Here is a 24,010-nt window from a genome sequence, read left to right as displayed (position 1 = left end):
ATGTATTGTGTTTGTATCCCAAGTCTTTGTCCAAATAGTGTATTTGAGCATCTGTGGAGGAGTGTCTGGCCTCTGTGTAACGATATATTTACCTAATACATTTTATATATAACCATTTTTGTCAGCATTTTTATGAAAGTTCTGAAGGTAAGGTAGGGTCTAATGCAATGGAAATTTTGGTTCAAAGGTTCAGAATATGATTAAAGTTGATGTAAATTATGCTAAATTAAGATGTGATTTATAATACTTAATGTAAAAAAAGATTCTTCAGAAATGCTCAGCTATGTAAGAATATAGTCTTAAATATTTTAGCAATTTTGGTGAAGAAATATAAATTTTAATTATGCTTAATTTATATTGTATATTGTAATGGATACTCTGGGAGGGACTGGAGGCTTGCAGGGAGGCATCTTAACATGCACTGGCAATCCATTTAGAGAGGTTTCCTTTCAAGTGGTTTCATTTTATGAAAAGTGGAAATTTTCAGAATGGCTCAAAAACGGTATTTGTTGGTGGTGTGAAAAAAGGAATGTTCATGCTTAATTCGGGTTGTAGATTAGATGAACTAATGGGAGCGTTCCAGTAAGGAAAGTTCAAAAACACAAGTTATATTTGCCAATTTTTTGCACATACGCAGCGTGATCATGTTAAATTCCGATGCTATTTGATATAAAAACACAATTTAGAAGAGAAAATGTACGTGTGAATTTTTCTGGTTTTAGTGCAGAAACACTAACAGTAAATTGCATGAAAATCACTGTAAAATGGTACGTATATACATGGGTGGGTGTGAAGTGTTTGAGAAATGTAATATTATACACTCATTCAAACACATTAGGCCCAGCTCCAATTTCTATCAGTAGCATGTTCTTACCATCTGTGTAGACCTCTCTGCGCTGGAAGCCTGAGTGTCCTGCCACTTGCTGTTTCTGTTTCTTTAGAGGCCTTTTCTGGGCAACAGCTGCACTCATATTACTGTCTGTAGACAGTGGACTAGCTGGACGGTGGCCTGAAGGCAAGTTGTGGTATTTTCGTGCTGTGGGGCATAAAGAACACACTTCCTTAATAAGAGTAAAGTTCTTATAGACATTCTGAATATTAGCTCTCATATAACATTATAACATTATATCATAACATTAGCTCTCAATATTTACACAAATATATCAGCAGCAACAGACTAGCGATGCTCAGCAAAGGGTGAATAATAATATCATTCGTATTTATACTGAACAGAACTGAAACATCTACAGCAAATAAACACAATCCAGAGTTATACCCCAAAGACTGGGTGCTCCTGGTGTAGTAACTCTTATCATACTGAGGAAACAAATAAGACTTTAAATGTGGCCCTGTGAAGGACTGGCGCCCCCTCCAGGGTGTATTCCTGCCTTGGGCCCAATGATTCCAGGTAGGCTCTGGACCCACTGTGAGCCTGAACTGGATAAGGGTTACAGATAATGAATGAATGTGGCCCTTGTAAAAGTATGATTTATTTTCTCCCAAAGAGTGACACTCCCTCAAACAGTCATTGTGCACTTAAGTGGACCGACTCGAGAGCCAGCAGATGATCAAGGTCTTTTACAAATGATTTTGCCACCTTTTTTACTGGACAATTCCATTCACCCTGAAGGTTCCGAACAATGTTAAGGTCAATGCCAAAGTTATTTCTTTATGCAACAAAGAACTTAACAATAAATACCTCCAATTGCTGTCTGTTGCTGCGGGCCTTTCCCAGAATGCTTTGCGACTCTGAGTCCAGCATACTCTGCAGCGGCGGCTACGGCCTGAGCAAAGTCAGCGTCAGTGAAGAAAGATCCGTCTGAGGAGCTGACCACACTGGAGCGGCCAGATGAAGCGTTGTCCTCCTCAGACGCTGAGCCCCAGCCGTTGATCATGGAGCCGGTGACTGAGCTTTCCAAGTCACAGGTGCTGGATGCGGGGGTCTGCTCTAGTCCACGCAGCAGCAACCGCTGTGGCCCACTGTGCTGCTGGACAGGGGGCTGCTGGGCCCGGCGCTGGTGCATCCGGGCCACCTCGGCATCCGTCTCATCACCTTCTTCCTCATCCTCTTCTTCCTCCATTCCATCTGTGTCCAGGCCTAGGGGACTGGAGATGTAGCCGTATGTATGGGGAGGAGAAAGGGGCCGTGGCGGAGCCGGGGGGCTCACCAACTGCCGTCTGAGGAAAGGAAAAATAATCGAGGACTGTGTCACAAAAATATCAATGGTACACCAGAGTGATAGCAGGAGTAATACACAAATCAGAAATTTCATTATTTCCCAAAACTCACTGAAACAAGGACACTCTGAGGCTCCAGACACTGAAATTCCACACTGTCATATATCTATGTTTATTTATGATTATATTATAGTAGCACAGGAATAGGTAATAACTGGATAATAGTATAGTAGTGTAACAATAAAAAAAATAGCAATTGATCACAGACACCACCTTGTCTTAGTCTCTCATCACTTCACTGGACCCATGTTTATGAGGTTATTAAATCAAAGCAAACGTACAATCGCAGAGAAATAAGAGTGATGACTGAATATGGCAAAAGTGGGAAGAGAGAAGAAAGAGAACAGAGCAAAAAAAGGTTAAAATCCAGAGCTTCTGCTCCTCACTCCTCGGCTCTGACACTGAACCGTTCATTCTTATTTAAAGGAACAGGTGCTAAAACTTGCTGTTTAGACATGGGGAGAATGGCCCTGTGTTGTTTGAGCTTTGTGGTATGTCACAGAAGACCCCAGAGAACAGTATTAACTTGTGGAAAAGGAGTATAATAGGTTCCTAGTAAAGAAGACTTTGTACCTGCGGTCATGCAGGCAGTCAGTGTTGCCCGGCAGCATGGGCTGCAGCTCTTCTTGAGGGGATGGGGTCAGGGTTGCTGTGGACTGGTGGCTGTAGGACACAGCAGCAGGGGAAGAAGCTGTCCCTCTGAGTGGGGGAGTGGGGCCCCTCTCCATCTCTGCCTCCTCCTCCTCCAGCTCGTCAGGCTGCAGGTACATACGGGACGGAGGAATGGGACACTGCAGCTCCACCTCATAACTATTTACACCATACACACACACACACAGACAGAGTCATTCACATCTGTCCCATCACACTGTTACAGGACGAGTTCCATAACTGTATATGGATCCAATAAAATATGGATTTTGATTTGAATTAATGAGGTATTTATTAACCGATAAAACTAGGTTTTGGATGATGACTGATAATGTGGACTGCAACGAGATTTGCAAAGGGTTAAGCCAACACATTCACAAACAATATCACTGCTTATTGTAATAACGTTATTTCTCCTTACTGTAATATTTTTGAGCAAAACCTCTTACTACTCATTATCTTGGGTGTCTAAAACATTTGCATAGTATGCACACGTGTAGCCGAAATTGCATGCATGTGTTTGCATGGTTCCTCACCTGTCGTCTATGGAGAGGTTGTAATCCTGACATGGAGGGGGGCTGACTGGCGGAGGGGGCAGTAGATCAGCCCAGTTCATTGTGCTCTGTTTGGGCAGTTTAGGTGTCCGCACACCTTTCTTCTGTCCTTGACTACCTGCTCGATGGAGACAAATATACAATATGAGACACACACACACAACCAGTGCATTCCCTTCATTGTTACAAGTGATACCCATCTGATTGCGAGGATTCATAAATCATTTGGCGGCAAATTATAATGCATTGCTAAACACTGACTCATTTTTCCAGAGCCTGATGCGGGTATGACAGTTTTACACTCCAACACTAATGGCAGCCTCTCAATAATTTATACAGTGTAAAACGCTCAAGCGCATTATCCCTCTATTTGTAATTAACGCCAGAGTCTCCAAAAAGATGCCATTTTTCATAACTAATACTCTCGGCTGCTGAGAAGGGAAGGTGGGGAGAGAGGGAGGAAAGAAAAGCATCAGAGGCCAATTAACAGCAAAGCATTAGGACTCAGAGCCAATGAGCTGTGAGGCCTCAGCGCGCTCAAGTCTTCTCTTTAATTACCTGAACTTCACATACAATATAAAAATAGATAGGACGCATTATGCTGGCAGCCTTGCATGCACGACAGAATGGCCATCATTTGTCCTTGTCCTACAACAAACAGCACAGCTCTGACAACATTATCCCCGCGTTTTATGATGGGAGATGAAAGCTCGGGTAATTAATGGCTGTGTGGAAAATTGCAAGAGGGGAATAGCCCCAAAAAGCTCCATCCACATGCCGTAATCTGTCCCGGAAATCCAGGGGGAGCGTGGGCTTAGCGTTTAGGCTTACACACACACACAGCCGCTTACTGAGATGTTACAGACGTGCAACTGCACACCTGATAGAGCAAACGCAGCCACAGCGGTCCCCCATTCGTTCTGCTCAGACATTAATGCTCTTCTTTGTCTCCTGGAATTCCACCGTTATTCCCCAGTCCAGAAAAAGCAATTTGAGAGTGTCAGCCTCTGAATATGATTTATTGCTCTTTATGAGATGCTGGCTTTCAAATGGGACTTTTATGGGCTGTGTGATGAAAAAAAAAAGCTTAGTAATAATAATGGAAATAATAAACAATTAAAATCTAAATGCACTCAGCTGAAAACTAGAGGCTTGGTAATCTCTCTCCTGGCAATACCAGACTTTGTAGACACTGTCTGCATATTAATATTCACACCACCACCCAGGGTCTGTGTTAGGAATATGGGGAATAGAGGCTTAAGCAACGATCACTGGAAAAATTACCACTGGATTAAGAACACCTACCTCCTACGTTGCATCTACACTCATGGTCCATTTTATCAGCTCCACTGACCGTACAGGAGCAGGTTGTAGTTGTGCAGTCTACAAACTGTAGTCCATCTGTTGCTCTGCTTACATTCCTCTGGGTCAGGAGCCCCACAGGACCACCACAGAGCAGGTATGATTTGGACGGTGGATTAATCCCAGCGCTGCAGTGACACTGATGTGGTTGTTGTGTGTTAGTGCGTGTTGTGATAGTCTGAGTGGATCAGACACAGCAGTACTGCTACTGAGTTTTTAAAGCCCTCACTGTCACTGTTAGACTGAGAAATAGTCCACCAACCAACTCTGTTGTTGGTGTCCTGTGTCCATGGATTTAGGACTAAAGGACGACCAACACAAACTGTGCTGCAACAGATGAGTCTACAAACTGGCACAAGGTGGACCAATGAGGAAGGTGTGTCTAACAGAGTGGACAGTGAGTTTAAAAAACTAACACCACCACCATGTCAGTGTCATTGCAGCGCTGGGAATGATCCTTTACCAATCTTATCTGCTCTGTGGTGGTCTGAGGGGGTCCTGACAATTGAAGAGCAGGGTGAAATGGGGATAGGAAAGTATGAAGCAACAGGTAGACAACAGTTTGTAATTGAACCAAATGTTCTGGTACATATCTAAATCACTTTTATAATATTTATACAGGTGCCTGTTTCTTACCGGACGTGCTGCTGCCTCTGTCTGAGCTGCTGTAGGTGCCAGCAGGGGTGGGCTCAGGGGGCTGGTTATACGGGATAGTGGCAGGAATGGCACTGTCCCCTCCTCTGTAGTGATCTGAGATGAGCAATAAAACCCACAATCAGAACAAGCAACAGCCATAAAGACGACACTTTCATTTCGTTTTCCTCTCAGGCTCATGCAAAACGAGCCTTTTCAAACAAAATAAAACAGATCTCGGGAATGAATGGAATCCAGTTGGGTCATGTTTTGATATGCTTGAATAGGCAGACGGAAGACAGGAGATAAAAGGCGATTCATCTAAAATGTCTCAGTATGAAATAATATACAGCAAGGCGAGCTGGAGCATGGCTCCAGAAGTGGAGTGACTGAGAAGTGACTGCCTGCAATTGTCCATTGAGAACAGTGTGAAATATCAAACCAGCATGCTGTTAGGCACATGCAAAATGCTTGTCACCATCAAAGGCAAAAAAAAGAAAACACTTGTCCTTTAAAAATGAACAGAATCAGGCAACATATAAAGACACACATAAAACCTTCCAGCTTGAGTTACAACCCCTTGTTTTTACACAGTAATCTCAAGCCTTTGGCTCTGCACAGTTCAAAAGACAGCTGATACCTCAGAGAAGGCTCATATTTTCAGCACCTTTTAAAAAGTGAGACAATGAACACAAATGAAGAGAAACATTGCAGGATAAGCTGAGGGTTGGATTACATACAGCTGTAATCCGAGTGGAGGACGGATGGCAAGAGAAAGTGAGCACAAGAAAAGTAAAAGGTGAGATTGGCAGAGTGTAAATATGCTTGAAAATGGAAGAATGAAAGACTGAAGGGTGAAAAGCTGAAGACTGAAGCATGAGAGGCTGGAGGACTGTTTTAAAGATGGTTTGGATATGGTGGAGTATGTCCAGATAAGAAAGGGATCTTTCTTTGGATGCTTCAGGGAGATAAAACGACTGGTGAAGTTGCTATGTTACGGTTCAACTGCATGTTTTACAATGTACAAACGCCTGAAGTAAAAGTAGAAAAACACGAAGCTGTCTTGAAGCCTGTGAGGTGCCGTCTCCTCCTCAAACTCACCCTTGTTCAGCTTGTTCTGCTCCATGATGTTGTACTGCAGCTGTGATGCCAATTCCTGCTGTTTCTGAGGTGTGCTCTGGCTGCTCTTCCAGCTGTGTTTGTCGTTGAGGTCAGTGCTCCCCCCTGTGCTGACCAAGCTGGACTGGATGAGCTGGGTGGTAGCGTAGGGGGTGGGCTGCCCAGGGCCCAGTCTCCCGTCCTTCAGGTTGGGGCTGTTGAAGGTCTTCATCTCGTTGATCTTGTTGGAGAGGTCCACGTCTCCGTACAGACCCGAGTCTGGCGCCAGCAGGTTGCTGGGCTTGCTGTCCATCTGGTTGTTGTAGTTAGCGATGCAGTCAGCTGGACGACAGGAGAGGGAGGAGATACGTGTCTGATAGGGGCTTCATAAATCCATACTAACCAGGTGATGTATGAGGGGACAGGAATTTGATTTGATGCGGCTTATAAACAAATTTCAGCAGAGTTACGATGATTTTCAAAATGCTATGGAACTATTCCTGGCCTTTAAAGATTGAAAGAAGAGTTTTTCATCGATTGAGGTCCAGGTCTGTTTTCTTGGGCTTGAAGACCACCACATCTGCTTTGCTTCTGATTGGTCAGATTCATCTTAATTATTGTCTGTATTAATTCTAGACTACAGTGATTGGTGTGTTGTTTACAGTTTTCTTACTCTACGTCAAACTCCAAATTCAACTTAGTTTTAATTCCGCACCTAAAGCTGCTAAAAGGCTAACAATACAAACATCCTTTCAACAATTAGCACAGACTATCAGACCTAAATCATCCTATATTACATCTCAAGGGAAATACCTTAAGACTGACATTCAACGGGCACTGGGACCTTAAATGAGGGCTGGACGATACGGCCAATATTTATATCACGATATATTTCTTAATTTTGGTCGGTATGATATGATATAATTCCGATATCGATATGAACAGTATAAAATTAGCTGAAAGGCTCCCAAGAACAAGAAACATGACATCACCATCAAACATAAACATATTGGCTTTGTATATATTAATACTTTTAAACTAAATTTTAAATTGAGTGCTGAACTGACAAGTGCCCTGTAATGAACGTCAGTCAGTGACAGATGTTGTAAATAATGTAAATTGAAACATTGAAAATTGTATACTGCAAAATATATATATTGATATAGAATTACTGTCCAGTCCCGAATGAAATAAATCATTTTTATAAACACCCATTAACCTGCTAGGTCAACGTACAATTCCAAACCAGTGCTCGAGCACTGTAGTGTGTGGTTAAAACTCCTCATGGTGGTACTTTAGATTATCGGCTGCTTCTTTGCAAGTGGCGCCAGACTCGACTTGCGTCTCACAGCGTCTTTCTGAAGGTGACAGCTTGGCTCATCGAGCCTGATGTTCCACTACGTCCAAATCAAACCCCTCGCAAAGCGGCGCTGTAAAGAAACCCCCTTCTGACAGATCCAATTTTCCCCCCCGCTCATAAAATATTCAAATCCTCCTTAGGATCAGAGCTAAGAGCTCGGCTGTAAATACCACGCCGCTGCCGCTGGTGGATTTTTTTGTGAGCGGCTCACATTTCTGTCCGAATGAGGGGATATTGCGGCACTTCAAAGGTAGACTTGTCAATGGAAATAGGTTCTATGAAATGAGACCTACTAAGTTGTCTTTCAGAAGATGCCTCAGAACCCCTGATGCAGTTAATTTGCTAAAGGTTTTAGTACTTCTGGCGCACGAGGCAAGCGGCTGGCAAGCTTTCACACTGTCATGCGGTGAGTGGCCATGGCATTTATCCATCCTTACCTCCTTTAACAGAAAAGGTGATTCAGATAAAAGCTCATGTTAGCAGAAAAACACACACCTCATAAAGGAGGGAGGTATTAAACGTGCAGTGAAGCTCAGCTTAAACCCGCCTGTAAAACCCCGTCCATGTAAACGGTGCAGTTAATGCTTACTCTGCATATGAAGATGATGCTTAACTGGCTCAAAGAGGAAGAAGGAGTCAAGAAACTCCAGCTTCGTTCACCGTTTATAAAGGAGCCTTTATCAGTGAACTAGGGCTGTCACCATTACACAATTAAACTCCAGTAACATTTTGATTGCAATTGACCTGCTTGATGAATCAGCCAGTGATTAGTTGGCAATGTGCACGATGATTATGCATATTTTGCATTCTCCTACAGCTCAGAGAGACACAGAATCTACTGAACACTATTATTTATTAGACCGTATTTGTCTTACATGAGGAGATGGGGTAACCATTATTAACAGAGTATCCAAGGAAGACTCAGTTAGGTGTATATACTATTACTTTGCCTTGGGTTTCTCAATTATTAATCATGAACCACAGATTATGGAGTTATAACATAGCTGCTATTAGCCAAACGGCTAACCTCCGGCACCAGTGTGTATGTACTGTACTTGAGTGTCCTGGGAAAGCCAAGCTCACTCCTGCTAGTGAAGTCACTGCTGACACCTGCAAAAAAAAGAAACACCTGGAGGTGCTCCATCACTCTGCACTCTCTGCCTTACTTTTCCTCCATCACCCCTCACAGGAAAAGTGCAGGCACACTCAGGTCCTCTCTCTCTCTCTCTGACCTCTGCTTCCTGTTTTCTAAATAAGTAAGCACTTAGAGGAAATTGCATTTAGGGGCTATAACAACAGTATGGAAATCAGTTGGCCAATTCGATTAGTTGGCAGAGTAAAGCCCATAAGGCCGTTCCAGTGCTGTGTTCTGTGTCTAAAACATCCAAGCTGTAACCTTCAACAAAAACCACACACACACGTCTTTGCCACAGCAGAAGGCAGCAATATGTAGGTCTCGGACCAATCACACTGCTTTTTTCTGTGTGCTGCAAGCATCGTGGCCAATCACAGCTCTAGAAGAATGATTCAGGTTCTTTGCGTTTATTTTAGTTTAAATAATTCAAGCTAATATTTAAATATTCAAAAATACAGATTCACTATTATTTTACAAACACAATACATGGCAAACATACCAACATTGCAGGTACACGCACGCACGCACGCACACTCACCTGGGCGGCTGTAGGTGGTCAGGTTGCTGTCACTGTTGCCGTTGCCCGCAGTGCAGCAGTTGATGCTGCAGTCGTTCTGGTTGGAGCAGTTGTTGGGCCAGGTGTCCGCCAACCAGGGCTGAGTGGCCGGCTCACTGATGTTCAACAAACCAGGCCTGAAGACACATTAAAAAACCAGCCCAGCGTTAACATCTCACAGCTTTATAGAAAATGATACAATATTTGAGACTCAAGGGAGGGAAATAAAAACATTCTGAAGATCATTTGAGAAATCCTCATTCATCAGTCGCTGACAGTGGAGAGTTTTGGTGGCAGGACATGTTTGGTGTGAAATTCACTGTTTAAATGTTTAGGACTCCGTGTCAGGCCAACTCACTGAGGAGCATGTATCTCTATGGAGCATTATTAACTATAAAAGACTGTAGAGCGCCAAGCACAGCTCAAAGTAGAACCGTTTACAAAAAAGTCGTTGATAACGACAAGGTCAAAAACAAGAACAGAGAGGAAGAGAATCAGAAAGAGACTGAGATCTATGCAGACATTCATCAAAGACATGTTCAGGAACATCAAAGTCAGAGTTTAGTGCTGTGAAATCTCTGACTCTGCCGCTCACATTTAAACGTCCACTCATCCTGACCATGGATTAAGTTTCATTGCTGCTCTTGTACTGACCACAACACCGCCTTTATTGCCATTTCAAACAGGCTGAGGAGGATTTCATTGGCAGGTGCAGGAAAGAGCCCCAAAGCTCCGGCATGTGATCCACTCCACTGTCTGACTCACTTTTTATGTAAGACGTCTTCAGAGGTATCACCTCTAGAGATGATTCATTATCGAATCATTCTTCTGAAGAGATTCTTTTTATTTCCCGTCTGACAAAAACAAAATGCTCTATAACACTTTCCCTTAAATAGTAAGAACCTTTCTGAAGTCATGCAAATCATGCAATTATGAAGAAACAAAAACATTCAGCATCAAATTTAGAAATTCACCAAGGTTGATAACTAACAAGCGAGTAGTAAGAAAACAAAATATATTCATTAAACATTAAAACTGTGATAAAAATGATTACTGCATCAACAGACAAGAGGCAAGAAGGGAACAGAGCTTTTGTCTCTGCTTCATTCTGCCTTTGGCTCTTCCTCCACCTCAAATCCCAGCTTTATAAAGCCAAGACTGCCACCCAGTGCTGCACAGCAGCCAATACACTGCACTGTCTCTGCACTGACCAGGGTGTGTCACTAGACTGACAGAGATGTGTAGATACTAACATCATTCATTCCAAATTAATTTGCTTCACTGACCAAAAACTACTCTGTGTACAACTTACCTCCCAGCACTACTAACTGCTTCTCCTCCTCTTTGGTAAGAAACTGGAGGACAAAGAAGAGAAATAGAGAATCAGCTTTGGAATAACACACTTAGGAATATTCACAAATTATACATATTTTTGCCATTAGAACAAAACCCTGTATTTTTGGCAATTTCTCATGAATCAACAGAAATAGACCAAAATTATTAGGAATTAAATCTCTTCCCATAAGTATTCACTAAAAGTTAAGATTATTTTTGTCCTTCTCCTGAAACGTTTTAAGAGATTTTGTCAAACAGCAAATTCATTAGCCACCTGTACCTTGCAGACCCAATGGACGAGTCCTCACTAACGTGGTGAAGATAGGTAAACTTCAACATTTAATTCCAGTACCACCAGCTCCTGGCCAGCTCTTACAGTTCTTACCCTCTTCAAGGAATGGACTAGAGTTTAGCCTCGGTTTCCACACAGACAATGAGCTTGAATAATACACCACTTTAAATGACACATTTTGTTCTGAGACGTGTCAGGGAACAGTTCTGCAGTGAAACCGCACATCTCTGGATCTATGAATACTGATTTGTAGAAGTCTTATAGTGTGTCATCATTAGCAATCAAGACTCATTTCCATTCATGGGGAGGGAAAAAAAATGATACTCGTTCTGTGGTGCTTATAAATGCAGATAAGTCAATGGCTGGATGATAACAGTGAGATGAAACGACTGCTATAAAAAAATGAGCGAGTGTGTGATGGAGAAAAAGAAAAAAAAGGTCTAAATAGGAGTGTGAAAATGACACGTCTGTTCGGCCTCCTACCGAAAAGTCAGCCATGTTCACAGCCAGTCTCGGTGCTACAGCTCCACTCGGCTCTACTCTCTAATTGGGCCAAGCAAGCTCTGGTGACACCTCGTCAAACCCCGGCTGAGGCATGGGGCCGGGACAGCAAGGCTTTGATCCAGTCCTCATGTTTTAAAGGCCCTCTTAAATGGAGCATTCTCTCTTCCCTCTGCTCCCTCTAACTATATTCGCAGGGGCCTGGCTGTGGCGCTAAAGCAGCCTTTGATAGTTGCGTGAAAAGCTTCAGACTGCTTTTTACTGCCTTTTTATTTTGTGGGGAGATGTATTTTTAACAGCCTTCATTGTCTCTAGCTGTCCACTGTGACCCTGGTGTGCGGCAGAAACATCCTGAAATGTGAGAAGACTGGAATGGACACAGAGCAGTAAAATGGTAGAGCTAAAAGCAGAATCCTTCCCTAAGGTCTGTGTTGTTATTTTAGGTCGTAATGAAGACTGTTTACTACCTACAACCAAAAGAGTAATGTCATTTATGAGCCCAAGGTCACCATGCTCAATGAATGTTACGTTCATCAGTGCCCAACCTCACTAGAGTTTAGATGGCTGAATACAATCAACCCAAAGAAATGTTCTGAAATCCAGGGTAAACAGGTACTGCAGCAAAAACGGAAACACTACCTATTAATAACTCAGATTTCAGAAGAACTTATGCATGAAAAGTATATAAGGATATAAAAGTAGACATGGGCATAGTAGACATTTTTGTATGTAGTTGTGCATGGATTGTGTAGAGTGGAGCTTACCAGTAGGTGTAAAAGTGAAGGATGGCACTGCAGATCCAACCAGCAGAACATTTAAAAAAACAGCACAATTAGTTTTACAATACGTATTTACATAAACACAGGCACCGTTTTTACACGGTGGATAAACTCTATCAGCAATACAAATAAAATACAAGTTACATATTAGTGAGAGCAAACACCTGAAGTGGTACCCTTACAATTCAATGAGTTAAAAAGGAGGCTAAGACTGTGGTTAAGAATATGCTCTAAAAACACCAGTAACCAACTGCGGAGGAAACCCACGCAGACACTGGGAGAACACACCAAATTATCATCATTGTTATTATTATTTTATTTATATATTATTATTAAGGACCTAAAGCATTTACAAGAATAAGACACAGAACAAAACATCAAAAAACCCGTACTACATGGAATAAAAAAAAAAAACTGCACAAATATAAGTGAACAACACATGAGCGCAAACGTAAAACAAGCATGTGATGCTGCAGATAATGGATGTATAGCACTGGCTCATAAACACAAGAAAAAATAACCACCACCAAGACCACAATAATAAAAAAGGAAAGATAAAGTGGGTTGGAATACATTTACTGTGCATCCTCTACTATGATAATCCTCGCACATATTTCTTCATTTTGATCAAAGAACCCCATAAACAGACTGACATAGCAGGAGATGCTCCTCAGCATCGCTATGAGTGATTTATTCTCTGAATACGCCACAAACAGGCAATTAAAATATCAAAAGAAAGAAGAAACTTCTCTCATGCTAAGCCACTCGGCCTGCTTTTGGCTGCTATACAGCGACGTGTCAATGTGAAACACAGCAATACCGTTACTACTGCCTTCATCTTTCCATATCCACTCTGTGCTTGAATGAATGAATGGTGAATGAAAAGATCAACCCCATAGATGTGACCACTTTTGATGCCGTTATCATGTCTGTTTATCTGTAAACAGAGACGGACGCTAGCATATGAAAATGCTAATGTGACGGATGGTAAATAAATCAGATCACCACAGCAACCCAGTGTCTGTCAAGCTGGTAAATGTCAGGGAGGCTGGGGAGCTTTGAGCTGGTTACTACTTGGGCGCATTGTATATGTCTGCACCTCTGCCCTGTCTCCGCTCCACCCTTACAGCACATTCCTGTTTTATGTGCACACACAATTATCCCTTTCTTCATTTGTTCACACAGCAGGATTTCCCAGTCACCAGTTCAAAGAGGGACTCTCGTGGCCTTGTGGCTTTTTAAAGAGCACGAGAAGTGGGAAGGCTGGAATATTTGCCATTGGTGTCAGATGAGGCTTTTCAGAGTTCGTGAAACACCAACGCACTCTCCCTGACTGTGTACCCTGGGGTCTCAAGAGCAAGGTCAAACTCAACCTTGGCCTCAGTGGGAGTATTGTTGCTGAGCTACTGGGTACAGGTTATATTCAGTGAATCCAGCCACCATTGGTGCACACAATCCCTATATAAATATAAGGAAACATAGAGGACACTCCGGAGCAGCTGAACCAGAGAAGACCAAGCTCAAAATCAAAAGTCCACAACAGGGTTAATGAAACCCCAAGCACTGGACTCTGGAGCTGTGTAACTGTGTTTTCTGGTGCATCATGCAATACCCTTTTAAACCGTTTCACTCCTGCTTACTCTGAAGTATTAAGTGTTACATTCCATGAGTGTTTCTTTCCATTCTAGCAAACAATCTGGTGTCATTTTTCTCAAATGTTTTTCTCCCAACACCTCAGACACGCTGAGGTCAAAATGAAACCTAACTGGAAAAGTGAGTTTATGAACTTTTTCAAAGATGATAAGTCCCTCTTTGAAGTGATCCTGGACTGGGCTGAATTTCAATAGCTGAATGCATTCAGTCTCACAACATTCATGTTCTAAAGCTGAGCGCACCTCAACCTTCAGAGTGTGTGAATGCTGATGCAAATGAATAGCTGGACTCCTGGTTTCTTTTTAAGCACCGCTTCTAGGCGGCCAATAAGCATTCCATTAGCTGAACGTCCTTGAGAAGGATGTGCCTGGAGCCCATTGCCAGCATCAGAGGGAAAAAAAAAAAACACCTCATTGTGCGATCTTCCATCTGCATGAACTCCAGAGTGAGAGGAAGAGATATGAAAGAGACTTCATCGGATTGGTTCATCAGCATGGTTTAAACCTTCTGAATAGAGACGTTTTTTTTAAAAGGCAAGGACAGGGACAGCAAGAAAATTACGCTTTTCTCAGACCTTCCAGATTTTCTATTTTCCTCCCTAAAAATCTCACTTGTTTAAAACAACAGCCACAAATCAAAGGTCTATGAACGGCCTCAGAATTAATGAATTAATGATGTCCAGGATAGATTACTGAGCTCAGAGAGAAGAGCTGGCAGCTGCATAGCCTGCAGACATACATTAAATCCACAAGCGGGGAAAAGACATCATCACAGAGCTGTGTCTGTTGTGGTGAAGCTGGACCCAGTGGAAAGATCTCTCCAAAACTCTGCTTAAATTCTCATGAAACGAAATGAAAGAAGAAAGAATCTGAAGCAAAAAAAAAAAAAAAAGATGTGTCACTTCTGTGAAGGCTGCGCTCTGGTGAAAGCACTTCAAACATAACCTTGATGGATCAGATGAAAACAAGCAATGAAACAATCCCTAAAAGGTGTGCTTTGTATATTCCAGCATCAAGGATAAGCCAAAGCTTTTTATGTTAAGTGAAGGTTTTCTGTACAATAACGGAATTTTTGTACAGGCGTTTATCTGCTAACAGTGGCCCAATTTGATCCATTGTACTGCAGTTAGTCCTAAGTGTAAATATTATCATGAACAGTTGCACAACATATTCCTATCTCATATTCAGGGTCGCAGAGGGTCCAGAGCCTACCTGGAATCATTGGGTGCAAGGTGGGAATACACCCTGGAGGGGGCGCCAGTCCTTCACAGGGCAATTTACATACACCAGAGTTAAAAGGAAAGTAAAATTTTTTTTTTTAAATAAACGTAATAACTAAGGAACAAAGGGTGTGAAGAATGACTTTTGAATTACGATTGTGTTTTGTAGAGGAATCCATATTGTGATTATATGACCTGATCTAAAGGGGGAAATAAGTCAGGAATCTGTAGAATAATATAGAATATGGGCACCTTGATATTTCTCCCATCAGTGTCCATCAATCTACCGTCTAATCCGTCTAATCCGACATTTATAGCATTCGGCAAATGTTCTTGTCTGGAGTGGCTCACAGGTTTAAGCATGTGGAGAAGGGATAATTCAAGATTAAAAGTCTTGCCCAAAGGGTAGTCTTGCCTTATAGGTAATATGTGGTAGTCCTGCCCAATCTAGGAACTGAACCTTAGCCTTCCATGCAGAGGACAACAGTGTCACCCACTATTGCAGCTTCACCGATCACAAAGCAATTGCTACAATTTATTATACATTTTTAAGATTTATATAAGAACGTTTTAAGATGTGTTATCAAACAACTGGTAGCATTTAAAAGGAACAAGTACAGGTGTAGTAAAGTGAGGAGCACCATAGTTTAACTCTCACTGATCATTGAACTTGGGCTAGACTCCCAACTCTTCACTTGTTTACAACAGTTTTAAAAGTTTCAGACTGAGAGCATTTTGTCAGTAGCCATAAATGTAAATGTAAATGTGAACCGGCCTTTTAAGTTTGGCTAAGCTAGCGGCTGTACCTTTGCGGATGCCGGCGTAGCTGGTGCTCAGGCCACTCCTCTTCTTGCGATGGCGGTAAAGCCAGATACTGAAGACCATGAGGATGATCCAGCAGGCCGCTCCAATGCCTGCGATGAAGGCTGGCTGCCTGACAACATCAGAAATCTGCTGCGAGAGAGTGTTCTCTGGATCCACGTCTCTCTGCGTCATCCGCCCTGAGGAGTCTGAGCCAGAGAAACACCAAGAAGAAAGAGAGAAATGCAGAGAGAAGCAGACACATGAGGAGCAGGATACCGTTGTGTTATTCATGCTATGAATGGACTGCATGAGGCATTCATATTTCAAGGGTATCTTTAATTGCAATCAAGTCTACAGCCTTTGTATGACAAAATAATAAAACAAGATATCTCTTTAATGAGGTGCCACTTTGATTAATGAAGGGAATCACACTAATTATTCACTCTGTATGAATCTGAACTGGAAGGCCAGTGTAGAGATCACAGGGAACTGCACGTTTATATTTCTTTATAAGAGCAACACGTACTGGATTTAAAACTAAAAAAAAAGCAGCATATCGGTCAGAACAGCAGAGACAACAAAGAAACTTCATCTGCCTTTTCTCTGTCTCTCTCTCTTTCATGCTCTCGCTTGCTTCCCACATTAGAGACTAGGCCAGACCCTCCTTCCACCCATTAAAACAGATTTCTTTCCATTGACTGGCGTTTTCCTGCTATTTTCATCTGTTTCCACCTCGCTATCTGCTTTTGTTTCATGTTGTAGACACTTTTATCACCGGAGAGACGTTTCAGAGCTGGAGGCAAACAGGTTTCCAAAAGCTTCATTTATTTTCCTCAAACCCACCACTGCGCCACACCACACCTCAAAGCTCCATCTCATCTGCTCATCTACGTGTTAAAATCTCTCTCCCTCTCCCTCTCTCTCTGAGCTTTTTCCAGGGGTAAAGCATCCACTACCAGGGATCTGAAAACAGTTATGCAGTGAAATCCTTTCGACACGCTTCCACACACAAGACTATTCTTCATTTATATAACGTCCACACAAAACCACCTTTAAGTACAAGTTATTCCTTTTTTCAGGGTCTGAAAATGAACGTATATTTAACGTAAAATTACATAGAAGCCTCAGCAGCTAAAAATAATATCAACTTTATTCAATATTCCACATCCACCCTCTGTCCAAATGTTTCCACTCTCTTCACGTCATAAAACCTCACTCAGAACTCCAGTTTTAGTGCAAATTCTATTCCTTCATTTAGCTCCGCCTTCATTCAGACCCAACGTGTGCTCTGAAGTCATAAAAAGTTGGGGAAATAAATAAATATCAACTATTGGGAAGTGTGTGACTGGAGTCTACGAGGCTGAGCTTCGTGTTATTCCGCATGAGCTGGTGATGGTAAAAAGGCAGGAACATCACATCTCACTCCCAATTCTCGCTCAGATCAAAGCACACAGCAATAAAATGATCTTTCAGCTCCTGACGCATGCTGGTGTGTGTGTGTGCGTGTGTGTGTGTGGTTCCATTAAGCCCTGACGTGCTGCAGCCTTCAAACATAAACATAACCCTTCACTCCTTTGTTTCCAACAGATTGACAGTAATCACGGCAAAAAGCTCAATTAAATTAGTATTAATTTTACTGCGAATTGAGGCAGATTAAATTTATGAGCTCTCCTGTCATTCACCACCTCACCTGGCACGGTGCCACCGCTTACGTTGATCTAATTATTTCAATTTTCTTCAACCACATACAGCAATGGCTTTGGAGAGAACAAGTCACAGCTCATAACTCACCCTTGAGCAAAGGTGCAAACTGTTTATATTATTCTTATATTTCCAGATGCTTTTCTATTAAACATAATGCAACAATTGTATGGTTATCACAAAATTAAATTCCTCACAATCTCAAATCCCTGCTGTTATACACTGCTTTTGCTTCATTTGTTTTGCTTCATTTACATAAATGGATTTTAAGGTAGACACTATTCACTCGTAAGGTCACTGTTTAAGGGACAGGATACTTTTCTGACAACAGTCACGCACTGATCATTGACAGAACATTTGAAAAAGTGTTCGTTGTCTTCAAAGTCAGTCATTTAAAGGAACACTGAATCATATTTTTACATTAATAATTGTGATTCTCCACTGTAATAGGGAACGTAGAGCCTCTGTCACTGCTACTCTGGGTTCATGTTGCAGAAACTGCACTACGTAACCGTGGGAGGAGAGTAGGATACCACCCACCTCTCCCATGTTATTTTATGACAGTGCTGTGAAACCCATGCAGACACAGGGAGAACACACCACACTCCTCACAGACAGTCACCCGGAGGAAACCCACGCAGACACAGGGAGAACACACCACACTCCTCAAAGACAGTCACCCAGAGAAAACCCACGCAGAGACAGGGAGAACACACCACACTCCTCACAGACAGTCACCCGGAGCGGGAATCGAACCCACAACCTCTAGGTCCCTATATTTCTTCATCTCAAGTAAAATGCACTATAAGTAGAAATAAAAGTAATACGTTTGGTATTGGTGCGCGTTTAGCAGTTAGCCATGAGTGAAGTATAGTGTGACTCACCCAGCTGGAAGGAAGTGACCTCACTCTTCACTCCAGGCCCAGCTCCGGTGCTGGCCGCCATCTCCACACTGTAGCGAACTCCAGGAACCAGTCCAGAGATGACCAGAGACGAGGTAGAGCCATCCACTGTACGGTTGATGTGGTAGCGGCTTTCATTCCCCAAACACCAGATCTGAGAACACAGGGAGAGAGACCGTCTGTTAGTGTGTGTCCGAAAGGGAGTGTAAAGCGCTGTAGGCAGTGACCACTGCAGGAATTCCAAATCTGACTATGGATCCGTTTCTTTGGATTGTTCCTGTTATGGTTAAGAATGTCAAACTTATACTGAATGTACACACGTGACTACAGAGACTGTTCATAATCTCCTGGGCATTCAATTCTGGCTCCAAAAATGACCACAGTGTGTACGTACTTTAATGAGTAGCACTATAACCACATTATATTCCCCAATAAAGATGCACTAATGCATGTGACTGTTGTAGTATATGGTTCTGTAATGTCAGGTTCAAGACTTAATAGAGTATCTTTCAGTGCAATATTGAGGGTTTTCTTCAGATGAAATAAGATCTCTGTGCTTTAGACAAACTCCATCTTGTCATTCTGACAGTGTTATGAAATTTCATAATCCAGAAGCTCCAACAGTTTTCACTTAAACTAATTTCAGTCTCCAATCCGTCACAGTGGGAACTCATCTGAGGAAAGGCTTTGCTTTGGGTTTTTTTTCCCCATGCAAGAAACTGAACTGCTTCCTCTGTTGCTGAGCCATAAGCGACCACCAGAATCCTCTGAACGTGCACTATGTACCCATGTAAAAAAACAGCAGCCAGGATCAGGAAGTCTCTCTGTAATGAAATTACTGCCTGGAGAAGGAGCTCAAACACAGGGCTGAAACTGATTCCACTCTGGTTAACCCTGGCTAGAGGGGCAGAGAATATAAAGCATGTCATGGGCTCAGTGCAGAGCAATCCGTACCTTCACAGCAGGACTGAAAGATTAACCATGTTTACAACAAAATCACACACACACTCCTCACAGACAGTCACCCAGAGAAAACCCATGCGGACACAAGGAGAACACACCACACTCCTCACAGACAGTCACCCGGAGGACACTCACGCAGACACAGGGAGAACACAACACACTTCTCACAGACAGTCACCCGGAGGACACTCACGCAGACACAGGGAGAACACAACACACTTCTCACAGACAGTCACCCGGAGCGGGACTCGAACCCACAACCTCCTGGACCCTGGAGCTGTGTGACTGAGAAGCTACCTGCTGCACCACTGTGCCGCCCAGTCATGATAAAGTGGTAGGCATTTTTTTATTTTTATTTTTTTGGATCTGACTCATACTGTATATTGTGCCTACCGAAGCAGGGGATTAAACCCAGCTCTTCTTAACAGACGGTAACAACGTTCCCACTATGCAGCAACAAACAACCATGCAATTATCAGCTTGCAAGAGCTGCAATTTTTATAATACATAAACAACAATGTTCTCTTGGGTATTAAGTTTAACCCATCAACGCTTGACTTATAAACACCCCGTTAGACCAATCAACGGCAACAAACACATGACAGGGTTCAGCTGGTATACTCTCAGCCTTGGCCAAAGGAGAGCCGTGGGTCTTAATTTACCGAAAATCATTTGAATTTCAGCCGCAACCGGTTTGAAAAATCACAATTAGATTTTGTCCCCCAAACTACTTCTCAGTCTAACCACGTTATAGCTGGAATTTTCTTGTATATTTCTCCTCTCTACCTGAAATGATAACGAGCCTTAACTGTCCCCACTGGCTCCGGGAGAAACAGTGTAACATGAGGAATCCCTCTTTTAAGACGTGATGGGCTCAGAAAAGTCCAGAGTGAACAAGGGATGCCCTCGGGGGGAGAACGAATGGCACGCTCTGGCCAGATTTAACGAGCATGAAATTACTCGCAAACACACCCTCCATCGGCAAAAAACATTAACCTGGAAAATGAACACAAGCTTGACTTTAAACTTGCCCTTCTCCCCCTTTCCCTCCAACTCGAATCCACATTTTAAACCGCTGCACAGTGGGATCCTATTAAAAAGTAAAGACCTGTACGGAATTTCATATTGGCTCAGCGGCAGGAGGGAGTCGCAGAAAGCTCCAAATAGGTTCGGAGAGCACTAAAGAGAAAAGAATGAGATCTAATTGGCAGAAATTATGGAATAATTTATGTAAGAATGCATAAAGACACATCTCTTAGAGAGAGAAATTGAAGAGCTCTTAAATCTGGTTTTAAAACATGTATGAAGACCATTGCACAAAAAAAAATCAATAGACATCAAAGTTAGTGCTATTTCGATTGGCATATTGTTCATAATGTCAATATTGTCCACTAGGTGGCGGCATTCCACAATGAATTCCTCCAGAGACACTGTCTCAGCTGATTTCTCTCTGGCCTTCTGAGGACACTGAGTGACACAGTGACTGTCAGCATTTTCTCATCCTCATCATCCATCTCTCTCTCTCTCTCTTACCCTGTATTCCTGGACTACCCCATTTCTCTCATCCTCTGGAGGTGGTAACCAGGTCAGCAAGATGGCCGTGCCATTGTCTCCACTTTGTGTTACGGTTACTTCTCTTGGGGCTGCGCTGGGGACTGTGAGAAGAAAACATGTCATCAGGATTAGCAAATAACTATAAAGTAAAGCAATGTTAAATGTATTGTACGTATTGTTGTTAAACCCTGTATCTCTGTGTGAGCAGGGAATGTTTATAACACGCATTAAAACGGATTGTATGGATACTAAAGAGTGTAGGTCTGAAATATCCCTATTTATTTTGAACAGATGAGTCACTGGACCCCTGAAGTAATTCAGCTGCTCAGTTACAGCGTGGATGTATGACTGAGCTTAAAACCAGAAAAACACCAGCCCCTCATGAGCAATTAAATGCCTAAGAGAAAAGCCAGCTGTTTTCAAGCTCTTTCTCTCTCTGTTTTTTACACACAGCCATTTCCCGCTTTCTCACAAACACACACTCAGAGTGAACTCTGGAAGTAAACCAAATCTCTGCGGATTTGCAGAGCCACAGACGGCCACGCCCTCTGAACAATTAGCTCGGCATTTGTTTGAGTGTTACGTTTGTTACTTTTAAGTTCCCCGTCTGCTGTTTGGCTCTCGGAGCTAGTTCCAACCTCTTTGGAGTGAGACCACTTTCTTTTATGCGAGAGCGCAAAAACGACACTAAATCGAGCAAGTCAGACTCAACGAGCGCACAGAATCAAGAAACCCGAGCGAAAACGACGACAGCGATGTAGCTCCGCGCTCCCGTTTTTTCCTCGCTTCAAAAATGTGAGCTCGCTCTCGCCTCTCAAAAATCTGCTCGCTTCGCGGTTTTCACAGGAAATACGTCACAGATTCAAAACCTGGCAACCGATTCCTAGTGATGGCACCCTTGAACCTGAAAATGGTTAATTACTCGATCTCACGAACAGATGTCACATTTTACAGCTTTTAAAACAGTGTTTGTGTGCATTACAACCATGTATTTGTCGTTTAAATACAATAAAACACTAAAACTAAATTGTTGTGCACGTCTTCACTATCTCATTGCTGATTTGGGTTGATTTGGCAGAAAACTTTAATGGATGAATAATGTATTCTGTTACAATACATAAAACAGATATATATATATATATTAAAAACAAGTTTAGAATACACTCATAACACACCTTGATGAGGCACATTGGGAAAACTATACTGTTGTAATTACATTCACAGTGTTGCAGGTTGGCACTTTTTGTGATGTAATTATTCGGTTAAAATCTAAAATTCTAATATTCTTGCAGAAACACTTGAGCAGGGCTTTTGATAATACTTTTACATTTATCACAGCGCTAATCCACTGCCTGTTTTTTCCATAGCCAAGGCTTATATGGGCTTGCATTATGAGGTATTTATTCATTCATTCAATCATTCATCCATTATCTGTAACCCTTATCCAGTTCAGGGTTGCAGTGGGTCCAGAGCCTACCTGGAATCATTGGACGCAAGGCGGAAATACACCCTGGAGTGCAACTCACAGTGCAACTCACACTCACACCTATGGACACTCTTGAGTCACTAATCCACCTACCAACGTGTGTTTTTGGACTGTGGGAGGAAACCAGAGCACCCGGAGGAAACCCACGCAGACACAGGGAGAACACACCACACTCCTCACAGACAGTCACTCGGAGGAAACCCACACAGACACAAGGAGAACACACCACACTCCTCACAGACAGTCACCCGGAGGAAACCCACACAGACACAAGGAGAACACACCACACTCCTCACAGACAGTCACCCGGAGGAAACCCAAGCAGACACAGGGAGAACACACCACACTCCTCACAGACAGTCACCCAGAGAAAACCCATGCAGACACAGGGAGAACACACCACACTCCTCACAGACAGTCACCCGGAGGAAACCCACGCAGACACAGGGAGAACATACCACACTTCTCACAGACAGTCACCCGGAGGAAACCCATGCAGACACAGGGAGAATTCACCACACTCCTCACAGACAGTCACCCGGAGGAAACCCATGCAGACACAGGGAGAACACACCACACTCCTTACAGTCAGTCACCCGGAGGAAACCCACGCAGACACAGAGAGAACACACCACACTCCTCACAGACAGTCACCCGAAGGAAACCCACACAGACACAGGGGGAACACACTACACTCTTCACACTCAGTCACCTGGAGAAAACCCACGCAGACACAGGGAGAACACACCACACTCCTCACAGACAGTCACCCGGAGGAAACCCACGTAGACACAGGGAGAACACACCACACTCCTCACACTCAGTCACTGGGAGAAAACCCACGCGGACACGGGGAGAACACACCACACTCCTCACAGACAGTCACCCGGAGCGGGAATCGAACCCACAACCTCCAGGTCCCTGGAGCTGTGTGACTGCGACACCTACCTGCTGCTCCACCGTGCTGCCCATGAGGTTTTTAACATGAGATAATTTTGTGTGCATGCTTCAAGCTTCAGATTCAAGAGTGCCATCACTAGGAATCAGTTACCAGGTTTTGAATAAGTGACGTATTTCCTGTGAAAAACGAGAAGCGAGCAGATTTTTGAGAAGCGAGAGCGAGCTCAAATTTTTTGAGGAAAAGCGAGGAAGCGAGGAAAAAACAGGAGTGCGCACTGAAAACAGTGAAACGAGAGCGCGGAGCTACATCACTGTCGCTGTTTTCGCTTGGTTT

General features: G+C 43.0%; 1 protein-coding gene across 3 annotated transcripts in view; it reads right to left on the bottom strand.

Moving 5' to 3' along the window:
• The window catches only part of robo1 (roundabout, axon guidance receptor, homolog 1 (Drosophila)), a 281,736-nt gene that overhangs the window by 4,684 nt on the left and 253,042 nt on the right, over positions 1–24,010 (bottom strand). For all 3 annotated transcript variants that reach the window (XM_066660266.1, XM_066660275.1, XM_066660283.1), the window contains 12 exons: positions 21,270–21,391; positions 18,756–18,927; positions 16,173–16,376; positions 12,480–12,506; positions 10,900–10,942; positions 9,570–9,724; positions 6,540–6,878; positions 5,442–5,555; positions 3,426–3,561; positions 2,812–3,048; positions 1,700–2,178; positions 875–1,036 (listed from right to left, as the gene is read on the bottom strand). In XM_066660266.1, the coding sequence (XP_066516363.1) occupies positions 875–1,036; positions 1,700–2,178; positions 2,812–3,048; positions 3,426–3,561; positions 5,442–5,555; positions 6,540–6,878; positions 9,570–9,724; positions 10,900–10,942; positions 12,480–12,506; positions 16,173–16,376; positions 18,756–18,927; positions 21,270–21,391 (2,190 nt within the window). The remainder of the gene's footprint in view (positions 1–874; positions 1,037–1,699; positions 2,179–2,811; positions 3,049–3,425; positions 3,562–5,441; positions 5,556–6,539; positions 6,879–9,569; positions 9,725–10,899; positions 10,943–12,479; positions 12,507–16,172; positions 16,377–18,755; positions 18,928–21,269; positions 21,392–24,010) is intronic.

The sequence above is a fragment of the Hoplias malabaricus genome, chromosome 1, assembly GCF_029633855.1.
Source record: "Hoplias malabaricus isolate fHopMal1 chromosome 1, fHopMal1.hap1, whole genome shotgun sequence".
Lineage (NCBI taxonomy): Eukaryota > Metazoa > Chordata > Actinopteri > Characiformes > Erythrinidae > Hoplias > Hoplias malabaricus.
The sequence above is the reverse complement of the archived record's forward strand: the minus strand, read 5'-3'. Positions and strand labels throughout refer to the sequence as shown.